Genomic DNA, 17855 nt, shown 5'->3' on the forward strand with positions numbered 1-17855 from the left:
CATAAAGCTGATTTCTACCAAGTTGGTCTATCTTGTCTGGTAATGTCAATTATATTAAGGCATGGTCTTTCAAGATCTCAGGAGGTGCCTGGCATTTTGAACTAGAGCCCTTGAAATATGAATATTCTATTATTTAACTATTGTTCTTCTGATTCACTTAATTAAGAGAAATAAAGCCAGTTTTGATAAATAAGCATTAGTAAGCATTTCACCTTTCTGTCTCTAAATAATGTAATTATTGTTTTTATATGCAAATTTCCGGTAGTGGCACCCTCCCTGTAGAACACCCTTCGGATGCCAAGGAGATAAAGAACTATACAACTTTTAGAAGACATCTGAAGGCAGCCCTGTTTCAGGAAGTTTTTAATGTTTGGTGTTTGATGATGTTTTTATATATGCTGTAAGCCGCCCAGAGTGGCTGGGGAAACCCAGCCAGATGAGCAGGGTATAAATAATAAAATCATTATCATTTTCAAAATGGCAACAGTGCTGCCATTGAAAAAAACACATAGAGAGACTGTGTTTATGTTACTTATTATTAGATTTATTTACCTTAAGTTCCCGGGGTAGGTTACAACAATAAGTGTTGCTTTGGGGTGTGCTTCATTCCCTGTCTATAAAATATAATTAATTTATGAATTGAGTGAGATAGACAGTTTGGAGAACAGCAGTTTAATTTATCCTAATTTTGCTCCTTTCTTGTTCAAAACAATATATGTGAGTTATCCCTCGCAACAAAAAAACTCAGATTATTAAAACAAAAGCATTTGGGGGATTTCCACTATAGTGTATCTTTCTAACTTTCTGCCTTTTACAAATAAATATGACAGAAATGCAGAAAGGAAAACAAGGGGCCTCTGCAAGCTGAAAGGGTTTTTGTTAGCTTACAGGAGAAGCAAACGCATAATTTATGATTCCCCGGAGATTTCTTGAGCTGGATCTGACTCTAGCACATTTTTCTGCTATGGCTAAAGGACTGCTCTACTATGCACAGGAAAAAATGTGTAGGAGTTTTTACATCATGGTATGTCAAAAGTCATGATTCAGTTAACTGGAAAAAAGCAAAGAGCTGAAACACTACCTTTGGAGTCAGTAACAACATGCTTTTCAAATCTTTTCTTATGGAAATTTGTGCAATAATAATTACTTCAATTTCTTTAATTCCTATTATCTCAGTGCTGGCGAGTGGCATAACAACCTTATTACTGGGGACATGCAGTATTCTGTAGTACTCTCACAGGTATGGAGAGAACTATGAAACAAAGACTACTTGATGGATATGGAAAAGTATATGGAAAATTCAGTCCAGGAACTATCAGGAGAAGCCCGCTAAGTCTAAGGGAAATATTTGGTTGTAGCTAGTATGGCACAAATAAATTCACCCAATAACACAGGAGATCTGCAAATGAACAAGTAAGAACTTACTATGTGTCAGGATTCACCAACCAACCAAACCATCAAATATTGTCAAATAAAGTATTGTTAGGGGAACAAAAATGTTATGTATAAAAACTGTCTCAAAAACAAATGAGATAGCTGTTATTGTGAAATGATTGTGTTTTGAAAAATGGACTGAATTTCTTATGATGTTTTCCCCCACCCTTTCTCCTAATGAAGTAAGAGTAGTAGACATTGTCCCCCTTCCATTTTATCTTTCCAATAAACCCATGAGGTGGTTTGGCTGAGAGTCTTCAACAGGCCCAGCATCACCTAGCAACTTTTAGAGCCAGGTAAGGATTTGAACCTTGGAATGTTTGATAATACTGGACTTTAGTCAATTGACTAATGTCCCAACAGCAGGTGATGCCAGCATGGAAACATCTGGCACATTCATTTTCCTTCTGCTTCAAGAACAGATTGGAATTGCAACAGAGAATTCCAGTCTAAGATCCTAATACACTGCGCCATGAAATCCAGACATGAACAATGCCATTAAGTACCTTTAAGGTAAATCGGATCTTCGGAGGCGATGATAAATCGTTGAAAACTTCTCACAATGAAGTGGAAGATGGGAAGTCAACACACTGCCCTCCAGAAGTTACTGGACTACAACTTCCACCATCGCTGACAGTCCGCCATGTTGGCTGAGGCTGATGGGAGTTGTAGTCCAACACTTTCTGGAGGGCACCAAGTTGCCTACCCTTGTAGTGGAATCTCAGAGCTGCAAGACTGGCAAGTGGTGGCAGCTTCTATCGCATTGACAACAGCAGAAATTAATTTGGTTTCCTGCAGTCACTACAAAATTCTACGCAAGGACGATATTAAAGGCAAAATTTTTCCTTCAAAATAAAAATGACTTGGGTGTATACAATTGCACATCATGTAGACAAAGTGGATCAAATTTTTAGTTCCTCTCTATAATACTAGAGCCTGGGCTAGCCAATAAAGCTGAGTGTGTTGGAAATTTTAGAGCAGATAAAGGAAGTACTTCTTCACAGCGCGTATAAACTATGGAATTTGCTCCCATAAAATGAATAATCAAATTAGGGGTTTAGGAGATTTCATGTGGATACTAGTTAGATCAGGGGTCAGCAACCTTTTTCAGCCGTGGGCCGGTCCGCCGTCCCTCAGACCAATTGGTGGGCCGGACTATTTTTTGGGGGGTGGGGATGAAAGAATTCCTCTGCCCCACAAATAACCCAGAGATGCATTTTAAATAAAAGGACACATTCTACTCATGTAAAAACACGCTGATTCCTGGACCATCTGCAGGCCAGAATGAGAAGGCGATTGGGCCTTAGGTTGCCTACCCCTGAGTTAGAGGCCTCTATTTTCAGAGTCAGAGAGAACATGCTGGGGAACAGGAGTAGGAGATGATTACTACATTCAGGCCTTGCATGTAGGCTTCCCAAAGGTAGCTGGCTGGCTTGGCTAGATAGTCCTTTGTTCTAATCTAGGTGTCCTTCTCTTATTTCCATAATGCTCACTATATGTTGTCCTGCCAGATCTTTACCTAATCTTCCCAAATACTCAGAAAAGACTTCCTCCCTCATGGGATAACCTGCATGAGTAACAAAGGAACATTCAGATTGTGCTCTATAAAAACAGTTTATTCAAAATTCACAGTTCATATACACATTGCTTAAATAAACATAAGAACTTCACAACCTTATCAAAACCTGTAAGAAACATTTCTCTTTTTTTCCTTTCAAAGCTTTTAAGGTTACTATACTGGGCTACAGGTTATTCTGGAAGCAAATCATCTCCCAGTTCTTCATCAGCAAATTCATCTTCATCTATTTTTTTCCTCAGTGCAGTTTTTGGTCTCTCAGCCTGTGGTCCAAGTGGGTCAATATAGGAAGCATCTAAATTTTTAAAAAGAAGTAGAAACACACATTTTTTTACAAAGAAAAGCAACACAGTCTCTAACGTTTAATAATTGTATGAGGAAAAGGGTGCCTTCTGACAGCCAGTATTTTGTTTCAAAGGAAGCTATTAGAAACATCAGTTACCTATTTCTTTATTACCACTGCTTTCATAGGGCTCATATGTTCCTGGCAAAGCTTTCAATTTAGCACTCAGACGCTCCCCTTTATGCGTGATGCTACCAGGATCTGACAGAAGGGAGAGAATATTAGACAAAATATAACACCATAAAGGCACGTATGAGAGACCAAAGATGATATGTTTCTGTTCGATATAAAACAAAATAAAAACAGTATTTAAAGCATTCCACATATGGTTCAGATTTAACAATATTGGGCTGCTAAATCAGTTTCCGATTTATTGGTTTAATCCTTGCTTACAAACCAGGATATGAAACCACAAGCAAATACCAATCGTTAAGTCTGAACTCAGAAATCCTTACAGCCACCACCGTGAGTAGGTCTCGGTACTGATCACCTCTTTAGTTGGACCACAGTTTTCCTGACTCAGTACCAGTACACTGGCTCTATCTTAACAAATTAAAGTACATCAGGATTCTTAGCAGTGTTATTTAGGTATCACCTCCTTTCACATGTTCTACCCCATTCCCTGCAATTCTCCAATGCTCCTTTGTTCCACATCTCCCTCTCCATAGAGAGAATGCAGACGGCAGGATTAATAAATGGAATCACATTTTCTTTGCTTTCAGAAACCTTAAATATGGCAGCATATGAGCAGCACTTACCACCACCACCGCTGCCTTCTCTGCGTGCCCGGGCACTGCCATCTCTGCCAGACTTGACACGCTAGGGAGGAGAGGAAGAGAGACAGAAGTGCTCTTTAATATTATCACCAATCGTTTCTGTTACTTTTAACGTACAAGGTATACCTCACACTTCTGCTGGATAGCGAGGCCATTTGGTGAGCATCATGACTGAGTGGAGATTTGTTGCAGGTTCAACACACTATATTTGTGTCTAAAAATGTAATATAAACACTGACAACTGGGACACACTGCCTTTGAACGCTCCAATTGGAGAACAGCCTTTATCAAAGGTGTCATGGGCTTTGAAGACACTCAAACTCAGGACAAAAGGGAGAAACATACTAAGAGGCACGTTTGGCAAACCCTCGCTGCGATCAACTCCCTCCTGAAAACCTATGTCCCCGCTTTGGAAGGACGTGTGGATCCAGAATTGGCTTCCACAGTCACTTATAGACTCACTGTTCAAACCATGTTTATGGAAGACAATCTTACTTGGCTACAAGTGATCACCGAAGAAGATTCATGTGTAACGCTAATGCCAGTTTTTACTCTGTGTACTGGAACGAATTCTAAACTTCTCAGACAATCTTGGACCAAGACAGCTAAATATGCAAATAAACAAACCAAACACTCAGTCAACTGTACTTCCCTGGCTTCCTACTCAGGGTCTGTTGGGCTCCACATGCTGGAAAGCTTTCCAGTCCAACACTCTGGTGAAATGAATGAGAATCATACAAGAGCACCATCATCGTCTTGCGGTATCCCCATTGTTTCTGTGAAGCAAGTGGAAAAGAACTTCCTAGTGGAAAGCTTACCCTAAAGCTGAAACCCTAAGCATATCTCAAGAAGGGCTACTGTGCTCATTTGGCCTGCAAGGCTATTCCATCCCAAGGTGGCATTGGGGAGGGCCACAGCTCAGTGGTAGGGCATCTTCTTTACATGCAGAAGGTTCCAAGTCCCCAACATCTCCGGGTAGGACTGGGAGAGACTCCTGCCTGAAACCCTGGAGAGTCACTGCCAGTCAGTGTAGACAATACTGAGCTGGATGGACCAATGGTCTGACTCAGTATTAGGCAGCTTCCTATATTCAAATTAATGTTGTCTCTTTGTCATCCATGTTTTGTCTCCTTGTGCCTACGTCACTAGATTTCTCCATTCTTGATTGCTGTATATTTAATGACTGGCAGCTATTAGATTTCTGATTACAGTGGTACCTTGGGTTAAGTACTTAATTCGTTCCGGAGGTCCGTTCTTAACCTGAAACTGTTCTTAACCTGAAGCACCACTTTAGCTAATGGGGCCTCCCACTGATGCCGCACAATTTCTGTTCTCATCCTGAAGCAAAGTTCTTAACCCGAGGTAATATTTCTGGGTTAGTGGAGTCTGTAACCTGAAGCGTATGTAAACCTGAAGCGTATATAACCCGAGGTACCACTGTACCTATTACTTGTTTATGTCACTTATATCAAACCCCACCTCATAAATTATGTTCCAAGGATGGCTGCCAGAGTAGTAAGAAATAATAAAATCTTTTTTTAAAAAAAGAAAATAATAAAGCATGAAAATTAAGATGACAAACTAAAACAGCATCAGTGAGATTGTTGGAATGGTTCAGGGGGAAATGAAGCAAGCATTGACCTCAGGCAAGGCAGGCATATACTGGACAAGGGCCGCTTTGACAGGACTGAGGGCCACTTGGACAGGCAGGTAGGGCTGCCCACCTGTGGAGGACGTGACTTCATATGGTCATTGAAAGTTCAAAATGGGACTGCAAAGGAACAATCAGAAGTGTACTTAAGAGTGTGCTCCAATTACATCAGCTATTATTTTCCATGCCTGATGTCCTCTACAGCAGTGTTTCCCAACCTTTCCCCAACCATGTCCCTCTGCCAACCTTGTTTCTTTCCTGTGCCCCCCCTTGGATGTAGCCTGGGTGGCAGCTTGTCCCCGAAATAAGTAAAAACCAACACAAATCTGAGGTTCTAACAAAAGTCCTGGCTACGCCTATGCCTCCCCCCATCCTACCGGTAGAAAGGTAGCTATTTAAATGTTTTGTTTGCAAATAGAACATGTTTTATATATAATTTTTATAATTTATACAAAATACAATTACATAAAATGATAGGACCATAATGAAATATTGTTGAAGCAGAAAAGCAGAATCATAGAAGCTGGAAGAGACCCCAAGGGTCATCTTTCTAGTGCAATGTAGGAAACTCAGCTAAAGCATCAGTGTTTCAGGTCCTAACACTCTACTATTTATGCAGGATCTATTCACTGAACACAGTCTTCACTGAACACAGCAGCCACCAAGTGATGAACATACATATGTGAATCAACTTTATTCCTAAGCAAATCCAAGAAATCAGTAAGATTGCACTTCTAGTTGCCAAGTACATTTACTTCTAGATATAATAAAAATTGCAGTGAAGTGGACTTGGCATGTTGTCACTGAACTGCATAATTAAAACACGATGTTAAAAGTTGCACGTAATAAAAATCTTGAACCTAACAATGCTCGCATAGACTTGGAAGGTTCAGCAAAGGGATTTCAATAAAATCTATGCTATTTTAGATCAGGTTCATATAAAACAGATGATGAAAAATGCCTTATATTACAGTTGGAAGGTTCAGCTGAAAAAATAGTGAAGATATTCTTCAACAGCACTTCAAGAAAATGTCTGCATATTAAAATCTTGTAAATCCAAAATTATTTTATTATTGCAAACTTGTAGGGAACACATAAAAAAATTGCCACCCTCCAGGTTTTATGTTTCTAAATTACTTGGCACTGAATTTAAAAACATTAATTTATTTGTTGGAAAGTGTAAACTCTAAAATGAAAACCATTAAATATTTATTGGGAAAGTGCACTTTCTTGGAATGAGGAAGGTGGTAAGATTTTTTCCAGCTGCATAAATTTTATAATCGCTAATTTTACTCAAGAAACAGTTTTGAATGTCACCACTGATTGGGATTTTAATTATAAATCCCACTTTTCACAATATGGATTTTGTCAATTGTGCAAAAATCAACATTTGAATTTGCAATCAACAGGTGCATGGATCCAAGGTTAACCTTTAATTGCTAGCTTGAAAAACAAATCTCACCCCAGCGCCAGTGCGTATTTTGCAAACCTCTTTTTTTTAAAAAAAAAAAAAAAGATGTGTGGGTATGCATTCATCTAAAATCACAGAATATGTGGTGTTTAAAAAGCTGTTCCTCAGCAACTTCTTGTAAAGAAACTGCTAGGTCAGCTTGATGTAGGAAGCATAAAAACAGGCAGGAAAATTTTCTTTGGCTGTAAGGTCTCTTAGGTCATGAACTTGTAGACAGACGGAAATACCTTTGACTAAATACATGAACAAGTCTACAGAATTTGTGCAGGTGCACAGACTATTAAGTTAATGTTTTCAACTGAAACTATCATACTAAAGCAACAGTTCTGAATGTATGATCCATGCTATCGTAGAATGGCATTAGCAGTATCCAAGAGATGTAGTGGAAGCTCTTCCTTAATCGTTCCAAGTACTGTAGTACTGAGCAGCAGGGCAGTGTGAGGTACTGCCAAAAGACTTTACAGCCAAAGCCTACACCTAGTGGGCGAGATCCTTTCACTGTTTATCAATAACCTGTGCGTGGCTTATTATTTTCAGGGCTGTACCTCCCTCCCCTTCAACAAGTAGAACTTAAGACTGAAAATACAGACACAAAACAAAACATGAAATCTCCAGAAACACAACAGCTCGTAAAATAAAACACACAGAAAAAAATAGCTACAAAATATTCTGGAAGGCCTAGGCGAATAAAAAGGAAAGGCATCAAACTTTTTGTCAGTTACAGATAGGTAGCCGTGTTGGTCTGCCATAGTCAAAACAAAAAAAAATTCCTTCCAGTAGCACCTTAAAGACCAACTAAGTTAATTCTTGGTATGAGCTTTTGTGTGCATGCACACTTCTTCAGATACGTATCTGAAGAAGTGTGCATGCACACAAAAGCTCATACCAAGAATTAACTTAGTTGGTCTTTAAGGTGCTACTGGAAGGAATTTTTTTTGTTTAAACTTTTTGTCAGGTGAGGTACTCTGGGGGAGGGCATTCCATTATGAAAACCTGCAGCAATGCATTTTCCCTGAAGATTTATCAGCCACTCAGAAAAATGAAATAAACAAACAAAGTCAGTTTAACTAGTTTTGCATGTGAATTGATCTGAGTTTCCAATGGTTGAGAGACAGGGACTTGCCCTAGTGAGTTTAATGGCAAGTGGGGATTTGAACCCTGGCTTCCCAAGTCCTGGTTTGACACTTTAACCACTGCACCACCCCAGCTCTCATATTAAGTATTGCCATTCCTGGCACACTGTATATTGGCTGGTCCTTTTTGTATGCAACTGTTATGGGAGTGGACAATGGGTGACTTATGACAGATGCAGATCAGTTTGCGTCACAACATAGAAACATAATTCCAAAGTATGTTTTTACTGAGCATAGATAGATCACTGATCACAGCCTCAGATAGTCCAGCAAGCTCAGTAAGACGTAGACATTAACTCTGTTCTAAATATTATATTAAGAATTGTATTTGAAGTGAAACTTTGGTTTGACGGTCCTAGACAGACTAATTAAATCACAAACCTCTAAAAGTTTATATTTTACCACCCACTTCTTAATTTGCACTGAGGACAGAAAACAGCTGCTTGTTCAGAAGCATAAAAAGTAGCTTTAGAAAGCAAGATACCAAGATTTCCGCAGGTCTTGTGAGCAACATTTGCAACAAAGGAAGAATCAGCCGCACCTCAGCTCCTTATACAAATTGCAATTTAAGAGAACATTCTTTACAGATTTTTGAGAAACAGTGAGATTTAGTTGTTTAAGTGACCCAACATACCTGTTCCCTTATTTCTTTCAGTTTTTCCACTCTCTTAAGCTTTGTTGCATACTCTTGGATTTCTTTCAAGCCCATGTCTGTGCAGAGTCGGACCAAAAAGCGTAAACCTAGTGGTATAAAAGTCATACCATTAGTTGCCATTATTGGACTTAAAAGCAGCTGAAAAAATAAGCAGAGCAAACACCGCCTAGCAACAATGACCGCAATCCAACTGCAATTAAGCCCAGTGATTTCAATGGATTAAGTAGTTTTACTGTGTTGAATTGTGACGACTGTATTTATTGAGTGGTAATATGATTTAGCAAACATGACAGAGGTGTAGTAAAAAAGAGCTATTTTTCTGCTCCAGTGTCTAGTAATGAAGCTGTGAAAAGAAATACATTTAAATAAAAACAAGCTGGTATTTTGTAAAAATACCTTCCTATATGCAGAATGGTAATACGATAATAAGTTACAGGCCCATAGTTAGCTATGGAGGTGGGCAGAAGCCCATGGTGGCAGTTGTAACCCAAAGAAAACAACAAGACAGTCTAATATGTTGAAAAGTAATTTATTAGATCAGTTTTTTTAAAAAATAATGGGCTAACCATGTTAGTTTGTGGTAGCAAAAGCGACAACAAGCCTTGTGACACCTTAGAATTGAACATATTTATTCTAGCATAAGCTTTTGTGGCCAGAGTTCATTTCATCAGATGCATGAAAAATCTGCACAGAATTTTCCAGTGTGTTTGAGCTCACTGATTAGATGAGTTGATGGGATGATGGGAGCAAGCAATGGCTAGAATGCTACTTACAATGCTGAACACTGAGGAAGGAGCATTGAATATATTTAAGGGGGCCAGTGCCAATGGCTCTTTATACGCAGAATACTGAACATCTTTAATGAGCATACTGAAAGTTAGTTGTTCATAAACTGAATTTACTTACTGTTCATACATGTTAGGAATATCAGCACCTGGTGATCTGCACAAGCCATTTGTTGAAGTCCCATGTGTGTACCCCACCAATGCCATCTGCACTATGCATGCAATGCACTACAGAGAAGCCCTATATCAAATGATTTTTATGCAAATGGGACTTCCAGATTTCAACATGAGAGATCCAGAAAAGATCCTTTCTCCACATCTTTCCTATTTACCCCAAAGCAGGAAATTCTCAGGTGGAGAGGCTCTGTTTGAAGAGCACTGGGAAGCCTGCTCGTGCAGGAGCTATGCGCTAACCACAGAGCCATATGAGGGCATGACTGGTGGCTGTAAGTTTATTTTGAGAACCAACATAGATGGCATTGACCTGCTACAAATGGATCATGATTATCACTGTGTTAAGGCAAGTCTTGATACTTTGCACATGGGTAGCCAACATGGTGCCCTCCAGTTGTTGTACTGTATTTTTCGCTCTAAAGGATGCACTTTTCCCCCTTCAAAAATGAAGGGGAAATGTGTGTGCGTCCTATGGAGCGAAGACGCCATAGCCCTGCGATCCTCTCCTGGCTGGAGAGGTGACGCACGGCTATGGCAGGAGCCTCTATAGCCGCGCGTCACCTCTCCAGCCGGAAGAGCGTGCGGGGGGCTAAAGAAGCACCCCACAACCCTCTCCCGGCTGGAGAGGTGACGCGTGGCTATGGCAGGAGCCTCTTTAGCCGCACGCCACCTCTCCAGCTGGGAGAGCCGCGTGGGGCTAAAGAAGCCCCGCTTACTCTCTCCCAGCTGGAGAAGTGACGCGTGACTATGGCAGCAGCCTCTCTGCTGCCCCCTGACCTGCTCTTTGGGGCTGCTGGTGGGCTTCCCCCCGCCAGCCCCAAAGAGCAGGTCGAAAGGAACCTGAAGCCTGGAAAGCGAGAGGGGTCGTTGCGCACCGACCCCTCTCGCTCTCCAGGCTTCCAAGGTAGCCGCCCGAACACACCTTAAACGGCACCTTGTTTTAGAGCGGGAAAACAAGAAGGGGAAAATTCTCCCCCTCTCTGCGCAGCACCTCCTGCCGCTTCGCTGAAGGCGCGCTGGGCAGAGAGGGGGAGAATTTTTTTTGTCCGGTGCGTCCTATGATGCGAAAAATACGGTATGTAGACGAAGACTGCATATACACCATGCGTTTCAAACATATCCCTCCCCCCATCCAAAGAATCCTGGGTACTGTAGCTTGTTAAGGTCGCTGGGAATTGTAGCTTTGTTAGGAGTAAACTACCATTTCCAAGATCCTTCTTTTGGAGAGGGGGGGAGTGCTTTCAATGTGTGCTGTGTACACAGTCTTCAGCTCCCTAGTCAGTAGGTCAGGGAAGACGGGAGTTGAAATCCACAGCATCTGGAGGCCATGCTATTGGCTCCCCTTGCCTTAAGACTATCCAATATAAAAAGTGTGCTTAGGATAAAAGGTGCATCATATAAAACCACTTACATTCCGCGTTTTCAGGAAACTTTCTGTGAATCGCCTTGTAGGTATCAAGAGCTTTTTGGTAGTTACCTGTTAGTAATATAAAACACACAGAGACACTACCATGAGACAGGGCCAAAACTAGGTTTTCTGTCACCCGGGTCAAAGACATTTTGTAGTCATTTTAGGTTCTGTGTAAGGTGAAGAAATGCTTTTTGCGAGTCTAAAGTAGAAAGTGCCCTTCCATTACATTCCTAATGCAGCTGGGCTGACCAGAGCTTGCCAGGGAACTGTCTCTGGCAGGAAAAATGCTCACACACCCCTTACTTTCCTGTGTGTAGATCATGTATAGACTGTAAAATGACTCAACCAAAGCTATTTAAACACATTCAAAGTTCTGAAGGGATCACGGAATCGTACAGCTGGAAGGGACCCCAAGGATCATCTAGTCCAACTGATTCTCTTCCTCAGCTTCCCGCCCCCCCCCCTCCAAAATTTATTTCTCACACAGTAGCAAACCCACAGGCCATCCTATCTTCTTCATTGGGGAGAGCCACGCAGCTTCTCCAGATTTTCCAACTCTCCTTCTCCCTGCATCACATTGTAAATAAGCCTTCTTCGGGACGGAGCTTGTGGCTGCTGTTCACTTTTTCATGTTTCTCTCCGTCTGCAGCCCAGACATGCTAGGGGGCTGGGAGCCTCAATGGCGTCCCTCTGGAGGCTTCACCCAGGGCAGAAACCCTGGCTAGACTCGCCTGCCCCCAGCTACAGCTCTGCATGAGAAACAGAGGTTCTCCAGCATCCCTTAGCTTGGGCAAGGGGTGGACTGGCTTGCAGGACTGAGGGAGAGTCTAATTCTTTCCCATCACAGTGTTCCCCCAACTTAAAAAAAGCAGATTTAGGGGAGCACAACCAGTTTGTCTGTGCTGGGCTCTGAGCCGAGAGGGCTCTGCAGGGGTGCCACAACAATGACGAACAAGGGAAGATGAGAGACGGGGATTTTGGCACTGCTAAAATTTTAAAGGCTAAAGTCTGTCACTGCTTAAAACTGTCTGATCTGCCAAAGCTGTTATTAGCTGCAGAACGGGAAAATGTGGATACTGGTCTTCCTCATCCTCTGCGGTTAAGAGTAGCTCTGGAAGGACAATTTATTTCAGGAAATGGTATGGGGAGGAAAGGGTTAAACACCACAGCACTGCAACTCTAATCCATATCCTACCCCTGCCATGGCTGATTTTAACTAAAGAAAAAATATGAAAGAGATCAAAGATTTCCTACATCTCAACTGCATTTTGGTCGCATCAGAATTAAAGATGTTAGATAGTCAAAGATATTTTTATTGTTACCCATTTGTAAAAAATAATAATACAAGAATGCTGTCCCTCCCCATTACAGGGTTAGTATTATTCAGGCAACAGGATCCTTGACAGTACCACAGCTACTGAGGAAAGACCGAACCCACTGTCCTGAAAAACATGTGGAAAATGAGATCACAGGTTGTATACAACCAAGTCGTCCCATAAGCACAAGGACTTGCAGCTGTGCAACAGGACATCCTCTCCCGCTTCCTCTTCCTGTATGCGCCCCCTATCTGCTCTGGAGGGTTGGAGAACCCCCCCCCCCACAAAAATGTATTGGGGGTGCATGGGGAGAGGAAATCCCATTGCACAGGCTGAACTCCTTGCGTTAACAGGTCAACTTTGCTGACTACAACCCCTGACGTTTAATAATCTACCTACTTTACAAATGGTCCAAACATTATAGCACACTCTTTAGGCATTCAAATGCAAAATAAAAACACGTAATGAAACCAGTTAGATATTAAGGCTGCAATCGTATACATATTTATCAGGGAGTAAGTCCCATTGAACTTATCTCTGAGTAAATGTGTGTAAGATCAGGATGAAAAAAAGACCCTCCCAAATGCCTGCAATGGTTAAACACTGTGAAACAGTGAGATCAAAGTGATGATCAAAGTCAGCATGAGATACGAAAGGAGACTTACCACTTCTTCTGAAGCAGCTTGCAACCATCAATTGCCACTTCACCTGAGTTGGTCTGCAGGTAAATATCCCAAAGTGTTACACATAAAATGTTTCAATGTTTTTAAGATATAATTATTTTTCTACATGGTTTTTTTGGGTTATTGTTTTGCTATTTAGTTATTTAGTTTGCTGCCTTGAGCTCCCTTGGGAAGAGTGGCAAGATATTAATTAAATAAATGCATCTTTGCTCTAAACATCAAGGGTATAAAGGAAATTATTCACCAAGTGAATTTTTACCCAAATGAATCCTTGCTTGGATTCCAGCATGAGGGTGAAATATGGTATTCATTGGGATTAAGTTACCGTGCCAGTTTTTAATCTGGCAAGGACGTTGTTGAAGATTGTACAGTATGCTTAGTAGATGGAGCCCAACATTTTTTTCTTTTCACATATAAGATATTGTCCCAGCCAATGTTAAGCACACTGAAGTTCAACTATTTCAGCTGGTGAGAATTAAACGCATTTACGGGAATTTTAAAAAATAAAATAAGGAGGCTGCTGCAGGCTAAGTTAGAACGTTGATCAAGGTAGCTCAATATTGGTTTATGTATGAGCTGCAGCAAATCCCAGATCTAATAGCTTTTTTATATCTAGTATATTGTCCTCACTAAACATTTCTTGATTTAAAATTACCAAAGCAATTAATTTGTCTTTGGGAGGGTGGGTATGAGAGATGCTGGGGAGGGGACATGATGGTTGAAGCATCTCTGTAGCTCTCTGTGATTCCTGTTGCTGTTCTTACGTGGCTTGCAGCAAACACTGGAAATAAATCTAAACTTTCTCATATAGCAAACATCTTTGGGTAGGCTAGGATTGTTAAAGGATGTTGCCTCCTGTTTCTTATGAATGCAGTCCTAGGAAAAAAGTCATCTAGAGCAGTGTTACCCAACCTTGGGCCTCCAGCTGTTTTTGAACTACAATTCCCATCATCCCTGACCACTGGTCTTGCTATCTAGGGATGATGGGAGTTGTAGGCCAAAAACATCTGGAGGCCCAAGGTTGGGAAACACTGATCTAGAGTAATCAAACCTTCTGATCACATGAAGACCACCTAAGTAGATGCATTTGCTCAGTGCTGCGTTTCGGCTTAAGCTGAAGTCTTAGAATTCCTTCCTTTAAAACTCCAAACAAATTACTCCATAATTTACATGTAGCATAATACATAAATATATATCAATGTGCTTCCCCCGTGTCCAATATTAAGTGTACTGCAGAAAGTCCCCTTACAAATGATACTGGTCTAAACACTCAACAACAAAAATAACAACATCATGAATGGTTGCTTACTGAATAAGTGCTGCTCTTTCAAAGTAGTGAATGGCTTTTTCACAAAATTGTGTGTCAATGTAATAGGCTCCAAGCCATTCAATGACCTCAATGTTTGAAGGGAAATACCGATAGGACTGACAAAATAAAGAAGGTGGAAGAAATACAACATTAGTGATAAACAACATATTTATTCTGCTTTCGGAATATCTTACTCATTTATGTGTTTAATCCTCCAGATGCTGAAAACATGTAATTTATGAATGAGAGCAGTGTGCTAATACACTAACTAATCCCTAAAGAAAATGTGGCAGGTTTTGCAAATAGCAAAAAGACATTTTAGAAAACTTTGCTGAGGTAGGTTTCTGCATGTCCTATTTTCAAACATTTTTATTTTGTGAAACTAAAGATACACTCCACAAAGTACCTTCATTTTCTTATATAATTTATTTTTTCATTTACATTACAATTTTGAAAAAAGCTGTATTCAGGACAGGTTCCCTGCCAATCTGTTGGAGGAGTGTATTTTATATTTTGAAAGGTAAAATTGGCAATTAAAAAATATTTTTAGTTGTCTTGACTTAAAAAAACAACAATAAGCTACATCTACAGTGCAATCCTATGCACTTCCACATGGTAAAAACATCCCAGTATGCTCTATGGAGTTACTCCCCTAGTGTGTTTAGGACTGCTGCCCTAAAAGCTAAAATATCAGATCAAATCCATTCTTGTTATGATTTAAAAATAATAATAATAATACAGAACGTGCTGCTCCCTGTGCAAGCAAAAAAACAACAACACAGCTATATATTTTACTGTATTTTTTGTTTCTATGGAAGCCGCCCAGAGTGGCTGAGGAGGCCCAGCCAGATGGGCGGGGTATAAATAATAAATTATTATTATTATTATTATTAGACGCTGCCAGGAGGAAGAACAGAATGAGAATGGTGATTCAAAGGGCCACTGTGTGGTTAAAAGAAAGGAGGAAGTTTTTAGGGAAATACAGAAGTTTTATTTGATGCTGCAGTAGGAAAGTTTTAGTTGATGCTACAGCTAAAAGCAAGGAATTAAAAAGAGAGCCATTATTTGAATATTGCAGCTCATAGGAAACTATATCTAATTCTCTTTCATTCATATATATGTATCCAAAAAAACACAGTCAAACCTCAGTTCTTCAACAGCTCATTTTGGCTCCCGGATGCCAAAAACCCAGAAGTAAATCCTCCAGTTTTTCAGAACCCGAACGTCCAACGCAGCTTCCGCTTGAGTGCAAGAAGCTCTTGCAAACAATCGAAAGCCGTGCCTCGGTTGTTAAATGTTTCGGAAGTCAAACAGTCTTCTGGAACGAATTATGTTCGACAACTGAAGTTTGACTGTATTGTGCAAACAGAAAGATATTTCTCCTTCTGAATTACATCCCCGACAAAATTCTCTGATTTTCCCATACCACTGAAGCCCCCTGTACCCCACCCTACACATTTACAGAGGGGACTGTAGCAAGTTGGGAGAGGGAAGTTGTAAGAGCTCTGCTATTTATTGTTCTCTGACTCCAACCCAGAGGGTTGGATTAGTCATATTGGGACCTATGTATACTTGAATGTGACCATCAAACTAGATTCAACACTTGCATAGCCACTACTTTATATAAAAATGTCTACTATATACAATTTCCTTTTCAAAGCATCAGTTTAAGCTAGCATGCGTTCCTTTGCATTGTATGCCTATTGTAGAAGGCAAAAGCACATACCTCATAGTAATATTGAAAAGCCTGAGACTTATCTCCTTCACTGTCATAGAGTTCTCCAAGCTTTGCTAATGCATGTGAGTCCGTTGGAACAACACTGATGAGTTGCATAAGCCACTCAATGGCCTGATTAGGATCCTCCATTAATTCATATCTGAAGTACCACCAGTTAAGGAACTTCTCGCTGTGAGTCTGACGCATGGGAATTTAACTGCAATCTTCAGGTAATCATACACTTTACTATTATTTATTTATAAATTCTGTATCCCGCCCTTCCTTCAAAAAGATCTTTATTACATTATAAAGACACACAGATGATTTAGTATGATATATGATTGATTCTATAATTGTTGAAAAGATACATGCTTGCTATTTGGAAGAGAACCTGGGCACTGTTTCGAAGGATAGCGTGAAGCTTCAGAAAAGAATCCAATGACTCATCTAACCTGTTCAGCTTTTTATATGTTAAACCTAAAAACAAAGGTCATCTAAATGGGAAGATTCAAATCTCATTGACTCATAAGATGAAGAAGCAGAAATTTAAGAACATGTTTATTATGGAAAATGAAATAAGGGAGCAATCCTATGTACAAGAAGCTGGTGTAAAGGCACATTAGTTAAACAACAATACATAAACATTAAAAAAGAAGGGGTACCTCTCGTGTCCCCTCACCCCACTTAAAAGCACAAGAATATGTCAGTGTTGAAAGGAATAAGAAAACTTGCTCAGACAGAAACTCTGTCTCAGCATCGGTGTGGACAGCAGATTCTAAAGAGAGACAATTACAATTATATCACACGCTACTATTTCGTTAGTTAATACAGCTTTAATCAGAAGGATATAATAAAGCTCAAAAGTAGTCCCTCAATCCCTTCTAAAAAGGATACATATAATAACCAGAATGTCAAGCACAAAATTTATCATAAAGTATATTAGACTTACCAATGTTGTAAAGCGCTTCAGTGCACGAAGAATCATTTCTTAGAGATTCCTTATAGAACTCTGCTGCCTTCTCATAGTCTCCATTTGCAAAGATCGTATTTCCTTTATTTGTGAGAGCAGATGGGTTGTATCTATCAGAATTTACTGCTAAATCTGCGTAGTGGCTTGCCTGTGTAAATTCATTTTCCTGAATTAAACACAATACAAATTAAGCAGTTGCCATTTTGCATCCTCAATACTTTGCTGGCACAAGCAGTACATTGATCAAATTAGAGATGGGAGAGATTCTGTTTCTGAAATTTCATTAAAAATGTATCATTAAATTCCATTTACTATTAAACTTGGGAAACAAGCTTAACATCAGCATTCCAAATATCCTTCTATCCTATAGCAAATTTTGGGAAAGGGACTTTAGTAGTTTTTCTCTTCCTTTATGTCTCAAGGCGCTTGATGTCAATAACCAAATCTAGGA

General features: G+C 40.1%; 1 protein-coding gene across 1 annotated transcript in view; it reads right to left on the reverse strand.

The window, feature by feature from the left end:
• Nucleotides 1–3029: 3029 nt before the first annotated feature.
• Nucleotides 3030–17855, reverse strand: part of IFT88 (intraflagellar transport 88) — a 34345-nt gene continuing 19519 nt past the window's right edge. Inside the window, exons 18-27 of the mRNA XM_081908681.1 lie at nucleotides 17384–17570; nucleotides 16803–16911; nucleotides 16444–16594; nucleotides 14718–14833; nucleotides 13391–13443; nucleotides 11410–11475; nucleotides 9019–9125; nucleotides 4112–4172; nucleotides 3453–3554; nucleotides 3030–3305 (exon numbers count right to left, since the gene is read on the reverse strand). Coding sequence (XP_081764807.1) covers nucleotides 3184–3305; nucleotides 3453–3554; nucleotides 4112–4172; nucleotides 9019–9125; nucleotides 11410–11475; nucleotides 13391–13443; nucleotides 14718–14833; nucleotides 16444–16594; nucleotides 16803–16911; nucleotides 17384–17570 — 1074 coding nt within the window. The 3' untranslated portion in view covers nucleotides 3030–3183. The remainder of the gene's footprint in view (nucleotides 3306–3452; nucleotides 3555–4111; nucleotides 4173–9018; nucleotides 9126–11409; nucleotides 11476–13390; nucleotides 13444–14717; nucleotides 14834–16443; nucleotides 16595–16802; nucleotides 16912–17383; nucleotides 17571–17855) is intronic.

The sequence above is a fragment of the Podarcis melisellensis genome, assembly GCF_964234715.1.
Source record: "Podarcis melisellensis genome assembly, chromosome: 4".
Taxonomy (NCBI): domain Eukaryota; kingdom Metazoa; phylum Chordata; class Lepidosauria; order Squamata; family Lacertidae; genus Podarcis; species Podarcis melisellensis.